The sequence below is a fragment of the Anolis carolinensis genome, chromosome 1, assembly GCF_035594765.1.
Source record: "Anolis carolinensis isolate JA03-04 chromosome 1, rAnoCar3.1.pri, whole genome shotgun sequence".
Classification (NCBI taxonomy): Eukaryota; Metazoa; Chordata; class Lepidosauria; order Squamata; family Dactyloidae; genus Anolis; species Anolis carolinensis.
Genome location: NC_085841.1, coordinates 35,740,047 through 35,747,487, shown reverse-complemented (window position 1 = coordinate 35,747,487; position 7,441 = coordinate 35,740,047). Strand labels below are relative to the sequence as shown.

At 41.7% G+C, this 7,441-nt stretch overlaps 1 protein-coding gene across 6 annotated transcripts in view; it reads left to right on the top strand.

Annotated features, from left to right (window-relative positions):
* Positions 1–1,507: 1,507 nt before the first annotated feature.
* The window catches only part of eprs1 (glutamyl-prolyl-tRNA synthetase 1), a 57,681-nt gene continuing 51,747 nt past the window's right edge, over positions 1,508–7,441 (top strand). For 3 of the 6 annotated variants that reach the window (XM_008125860.3, XM_062972257.1, XM_062972252.1), the window contains exon 1: positions 1,508–1,671. In XM_008125860.3, coding sequence (XP_008124067.2) covers positions 1,629–1,671 — 43 coding nt within the window. In that variant the 5' untranslated portion in view covers positions 1,508–1,628. The remainder of the gene's footprint in view (positions 1,672–7,441) is intronic. The other 3 variants (XM_003215987.4, XM_062972267.1, XM_003215988.4) reach the window with 2 other exon arrangements.

Genomic DNA, 7,441 nt, shown 5'->3' with positions numbered 1-7,441 from the left:
AGTGTGCTGGAAGAAGCAAAGACCACCAGGATTGAAGTGATGCTCCTATGTCATCAACTCTGCTGGACTGGCCATGTCCAAATGCCTGATCACTATCTCCCAAAGCAGTTATATTCCCAACTCAATAATGAAAAATGGAATATCGGTGGAGAGGAAAAGATATTTAAAGGTGAGCTTAAAGCTAACCTTAAAAACTGTGGCATAGACACCGACAACGGAGAAGCCCTGGCCCTTGAGCGCTCTAGCTGGAGGTCAGCTGTGACCAGGTCAGTCTTGGGCCACAAGAAGATCCAACCAGTCCATACTCCAGGAAATAATGCTTGGCTGCTCACTGGAGGGAAGGATATTAGAGGCAAAGATGGCCACATCATGAGAAGATAGGATACCTTGGAGAAGACAATGATACTGGGGAAAAAGGAAGGAAAAAGGAAGAGGGGCCGACCAAGAGCAAGATGGATGGATGGTATCCTTGAAGTGACTGGCTTGACCTTGAAGGAGCTGGAGGTGGCCACGGCCGACAGGAAGCCCTGGTGTGGGTTGGTCCATGAGGTCACAAAGAGTCAGAAGAAACTGAATGAATAAACAACAATGTATTAGCTCTAACTGAGCCCGGGCTGTGGCGCAGGCTGGTGAGTAGCCAGCTGCAGCCAGCTGCAACAAATCACTGACCAAGAGGTCATGAGTTCGAGGCCAGCTCGGAGCCTGCATTTGTCTCTGTCTTTGTTCTATGTTAAGGCATTGAATGTTTGCCTTATATGTGTAATGTGATCCGCCCTGAGTCCCCTTCGGGGTGAGAAGGGCGGAATATAAATACTGTAAGTAAATAAATAAACAAACTCTGTACCATTACAATGGGCCCTCAGTATTCACTGAGGCTTGGTTCCAAGACCACCAAGGATGCCAAAATCCATAGATGTTCATGTCCAAATATACACAATAGCGTGGCCTGGTTAAGGAGGTCACGAAGAGTCGGAAGCGACTGAATGAATAAACAACAAATGCACACAATGTATATGAGCTTTGAATAGCATAGGGAAGGGTGAACACCTGGTGTTTGTTTTGCTGTCTGTGCCCGTTTAGAACATTTCACCTCGCATCCTCTCTCTGTGATAATTGGGTTTTGAAAAAAAAGGCATGTTGTGGAAACAAGGATTTGGGATAAAGCTTCTGTGAAGGCACCTTTTCCCCATAATAACTCTTCCAGGAGTGATTTTCCCTGCATGGGCAAACTTGGGCCCTCCAGGTGTCTTGGACTTCAACTCCCACAATTCCTAACAGCCCCAGGCCCTTTCCTTTTGTGGGCATATACATGCCTGCTGTATATGATAGTTTGATAACGAGTTATGTTTCTATTGTCTTGATGGCCCCTCTGTCTTCGGCCTGTGGTAATTCAAGGCTCTGTTTTGTGTGTGTGTGAGAGAGGCGGGCCTTCGTGTCGTGTGGGCGGCCCTTTTGGCTGTTGAAAGCAGAGGAGGCGGTGCCGAACTTGGCAACAAGGCCGAAGAAGGAGAAGGAAGAGGCGGCGAAAGGGAAGGCCTCGCCTCCTGCTCCTCCTCCTCCTCGCAGTAGAGCCTGAGTCGTTGCTGCCGCCACCGGGCCTGCAATCCTTACTTCTTTCCTTCCCTGCCATGGCGCTGAGCCTGACGGTGAACCCCGGCAACCTCCCTCTCGGTAAGGAACTCCCCACGCACGCGTGAGAATGGACACCCCCGTGTCGCCTGACCGGGCTGCCTGCCTCTCTCCCTGCTTTTCCGAGGCCCTTCTTCCCTCAGAGGCGCCGGGAAGACATCCTCATGTTGCATCAGGCGCTCGGCCCGGCCCCCTTCTCCATTCATTCCCACAGCGCCGCCCCATCCAGGGAGGCATTGAAGGACGGGGCCGTTTCAGATCCCCGTCCTTCAGTGCCTAGGATTTTGTGTGTAGCCCCTGGAAGACAGTCATATTCATCCACCAGGGATATATTAGTCTATGTTGATGATGGGGAGAAGGGCAAAGGAGAGGTTTCTCGCCGACAAGGCATGCAAGGAAAGAAAGAGGGACAAATGCAAATTTAGGAGGCCGAGAAAAGTAGTGGGAGGGCCTTGCGATTTGACACGTGGCGCAGCTGGCGAGTGAGAATGGGGCAAACCCGTGTAGGCCTCAAGCATCTGTCACTGCCCGGCCTCAGCCGCTCTGGGTTAATTATACCTTTAATCACTCCCCTCAAGCGCAGGCGGGGTTATTGAGGGCGGCAGGAGGATTAATGTGTATGTTTTAATAGCCTTTTAGGTTTAGAAAAAATAAAAAAAGAGCTGGAAGAGACCATAGGGTCCATCCCACCCCATTCTGTCATGCAGGGACACAATCAAAACACCCCCCACAGATGGACATCCAGCCTCTGCTTTAAAAACCTCCAGAGAAGGAGACTATGGCCCCTTCCACACAGCCCTATATCCCAGAATACCAAGGCAGAAAATCCCACAATATCTGCTTTGAACTGGGTTATCTCAGTCCACGTTCAGGCAATGTGGGATTTTCTGCCTTGATATTCTGGGATATAGGCCTATGTAGAAGGGCCTCGTGGCTTCTTCCACTCGAATGAAAAAAAAATCCCACATTATCTGTTTTAACTGGAATATATGGCAGTGCGGACTCAGGACCCTTCCAGACAGGCCCTATATCCCAGGATCTGATCCCAGGTTTTCTGTTTATTCCAGATTATCTGGCAGTGCGGACTCATATAATCCAGTTTAAAGCAGAAAACCTGGAATCAAATCCTGGGATATAGGGCCTGTCTGGAAGGGCCCTCAGATAACCCAGTTCAAAGCAGATATTGTGGGATTTTCTGCCTTGATATTCTGGGTTATACGGCTGTGTGGGAGGGCCCTCTGCCACACTGTCCAGTGCCACTTAGGAAGTTCTTCCAAATCTTTCGATGGAATCTCTTTTCTTGCAGTTTGAATCTATTGCAGCAGGAAAAAAAACTTGTCCCCTTCTCCATGTGACATCCTTTCAAATATTTAAACATAGCTATCATGTCCGCTCTCAAGCTTCTCTTCAAGTCTAATTTTAAGATTCAGCGCAAGGCTGTAAAGTTATCCCTGGTTTCCTGTCCAGTCTTCTTATTCCCCCCCCCCCCCTTCTCCTGCATATAGAGGTTTTTATGCACCCCCCCCCCCCAATGTTTGGTGTCTTCTATATGTAATATATGTTAACCATTCCTTACCTGGGATTTCAAAATACTCTTTAAATTGTTTACATGGGTGGCCAGGCACCACTTATTTGGAATTCCAAAATCATCTGGACAGAATCCATATCTGTCCACATGGCTCAGTTCTGTGCACAAGATTATTTAAAATAGTATACAAAATGATCTTCAAGATTCTTGCATAAGGTTTATATTAAACATAAATGAATTTGTGTTTAGACTCCGATTATCTCATTATCTATGTATATATCAATTTAGGTCTTCCAAAATCCAAAACAAATCCCAAATAGTTCTGTTGGTAAGCCTTTTGGATAGAGGATATTACTACTACAGCTGTTATTATTATTACCCTGCTTTTCTCTCTTGAATGAGACCCAGAGTGGTTACTCCATCTGTTCTCCTTTAGTGTCTCACTTTCATTATTTCACCACTTGTCACCTGCTCATTTGTCTGTATGTGTGATGCCACTGTCTATACTTTTTATCATGAACATATGGATGCCTTGGTATGTTTATGCAGTCTCCTCTTTCATGGCCGTATGTATGTATACACACAAACACACAGATCTTCTCATCTCTTTAAGTTTTGTCATTGGCTGTCCTTCTCCCATGGCTGATCTTTGCTTCATTTATGTATAAATTAATTATTGTTTGCCAGCAAGTCATTTATGATATTTAGCAGTACTAAGGTGACCCTATCATAGGGTTTTCATTAAAAATTTGTTCAGAGAGGGTTGCCAATGCTTCCCTTTGAGGCCGAGAGAGTGTGACATGCCCTTGGTCATCCAGTGGTCTTCATGGCAGAATGCAGATTTGAACTCTGGTCTCCACAATCATGGTCCAATTCTCAAACTGCTACATCATGTTGGCTCCAAAGATTGCCTCTAAATCTTAGGAAGACAGGCTTGGTTTGTTATTATTAAACATTGTATTGTTTGTTATGAAGTTTCCCCTCATAAGTTGTTCAAGACTTGTTGATTCAAGTCTGTAGATTTGTGCATCCTTTATCCTTTATCTACCTTGACATTTTAATGTTAATATTTTAACCTGTCTTGTGGCTGGGAAGTTAAACCCAGTTTGTATAGTTTGCTTTTAATGATAATCTGGTTTTTTGTTTTACTGTTATAGTAGAGTCTCACTTATCCAACACTCGCTTATCCAATGTTCTGGATTATCCAACACATTTTTATAGTCAATGTTTTCAATATATTGTGATATTTTGGTGCTGAATTCATAAATACAGTAATTACTACAAAGCATTACTGCATATTGAACTATTTTTTCTGCCAAATTTGTTGTCTAACATGTTTTGGTGCTTCATTTGTAAAATCATAACCTAATTTGATGTTTAATAGGTTTTTCCTTAATGCCTCCTTATTATCCAACATATTTGCTTATCCAACATTCTGCCGGCCTGTTTATGTTGGATAAGTGAGACTCTACTGTACTTTATTTAAACCTATATGTTATAATGTTATGTTACTTGGTACTGATATTGATTTTGATTAATTCTTGTGTATTTTATATACTCTTTTTTGTGTTGTGTTGCCCTGTAAACCACCTTGAGTTCTTTTGGGGAGATAGGATGGGATATAAATAAAGTTATTATTATTTAGCTTTGAGTTGTTTCTGCATGCCTACTCATGTTTGATTAAGACTGCAGTCCTATGCAACTCTTTTTAGGGAGTGCACCCTACTTAATTCAATAGGACTTACTGGCATATCATTGTAAGTCACCTCTCCACAACCATTCAGTATGATATGTAGATGTCACTAAGCAGAGCAAATTTAGCTGGTGAATGGGGAAAGAGATCCATGGGTGAAGAAAACGGTAAATTCTGGGATGTTGTAAAGACTTCATATGTTTACATATTTCTTTTGCATGTGACAGACAGTTTCTCTTTAGGAAGTTCTTTCAAGGATATTTTCTTTAGACACATTGAAGTGTCACACAGGAGGATGTATGCTTAGTCACCAAATTCCTATATCATAATTATAGCTTGTCACCCTGTCTCCAAAATGCATGTAGCGTAGATTGTATTAAGTAGCGTAGATTTGTCTGCAAAAACATTACTCAGTCATCCAAAACGTTCAATTTGGTAGTACACTAACAAATGTTTTATAAATATTGTTGGAAATCATGATTTTAATGATTTTTTTTAAAAAAGATCAGTGGAATGCAAGTCTGAGTTAAGTTCAGATTCAATGTGTACAATCAGAAGTTTTTATAATGTATTGGTATGTATCCTGAATATCATGCTCACCAAGATAAATGTAACTCCTGTGCCAAACAAGTGCTCATGGGATCACAGCCATAATCATCTTCCCCAGGCCCTTTCCACACAGCTGAAGAAAATTTGAACTGGAATATATGGAAGTATGTACTGAGAGAGCCCATTTTTCAAAGCAGATATTGTGGGGTTTTATGCCTTGAAGTTCTGGGATATAGGTCTGTGTGGAAAAGCCCCCAGCCATGCCATCCCCCCCCCCTCTCTCTCTCTCTGTTGGATTGAAACAAACCAACAAACCAGAATGCGGTGTATGTCTCATGATGACTTTTCCTCATGGGCCTACTCAATTATTTTAAAATATTTATATAGCTATTTAGTATTAAGGTCAATGGGGCTTAACATCCAAGCAAGAGAGGATTAAAGCCTTAAGATATCTAAGAGGAAGCTTTTCAAGTACATTGCAGTTGCATTTAAGATTTTGTTATTCTGTAGCCCAGTATTGCACATGTTCAGAAATATACAAGTTTTAATAAAATAAATTTCCAAGAAAATGTGAATTAGATCAAGGTCTTGGTTAGTTCATCTTCCACTTAGAGTGCATCTACACTGTAGAATTAATGCAACACCACTTTAACTGCATTGACTCCATAGTATGACATCCTGGGAGTTGTTTATCTACAAACTACAACACCCAGGATTCTATAGCAATGAGCCATTGCAGTTAAAGTGGTGTCAAACTACATTCAGTGTACAGTGTAGATCCACCTTTAGCCACTAGTCTTCAAGCTTACTTGAGATCGAGCCTGGTACATTAAATAGAGTTTCTTCTGAAGAAACATTCAGTGTACCGCACTACAAAGATTGAATGTTTTCCATATTCAGGATAAGAAGTTCAACACATTTGGGTGCATTTGTGCTTGAAAGTAAACCTCATTGGGTTTAATGGCTTTCATTTCTCTAAGTATAAATAAGAATGCATCTGAGGTTTTGCAAATTATGTCGTACCAGTGGAATGCACTTGCAGATGTTTTACATTATGCTATCTGTGTCTGTTTGTTTTTGAAAATAATTGTAGATGAAATTGTTGGGAAGTGTTTGTGTGAATTGTGTTTCCAAATTGATAGAACATTGAAGTCTTATGCTTTCGTGTTATTTTTATGAATCTATTCGAGTTCAGTGGGATTTTGAGTAAGTATGTGTCAGGCTACAGAAAGTATTTTTGCAGATTTTCCTATTCAATAAAAATAAAAATATTGTTTTCACAAAGTTATTATGCTGAAAGAACAACTTGTGTTCTTATAGATAATTAATTCCAGAAGACATCAATTTACTATACCATCTTTGGTTATTATTTGGGTTGGGTCTTATTGTTGTTTAAGGCTCGAACATTGTGGATGGACAAATACAAAGCTCGCTATGGAGATAGTACACATTTTGAAATTAATTAACTCAGCATTTATTAGACCAAACAGTATCAGAATAGAGGAGCCTCTGGCGGCACAATGGGTTGCTGACCTGAAGGTTGCTGGTTCGAATCTGGGGAGAGCATGGATGAGTTCCCTCAGTTGGAGCTCCCTCTGTCAGCTCCAACTCCCCATGCGGGGACATAAGAGAAGCCTCCCACAAAGTTGGAAAAACATCAAACATCCAGGCGTCCCCTGGGCAAAGTCCTTGCAGATGGCCAATTCTCTCGCACCAGAAGCAACTTGCAGTTTCTCAAGTCACTTCTGACATGGAAAAAAATATATCAGAGAATACATATATTCACTTAGTTCAGATTGGGAACAGACTATTAATTCTATGAGCTGTCCTGTTTACCTAGCTCCTAACTTATTGAACCCTCAATTTAACTGCTATTGAAATAACATGATGAGGAGGATAATTTTACCCTGCCTCATTGCTCAAGGCAGGGCACAACACAGTTAAAACACCCTGATTAAACACAACACCATATGACAGCTCATACATATAATATAACAGCTCATAGTTTCTAGTGGCCATTAATATATTTATAAGCTTTTTGA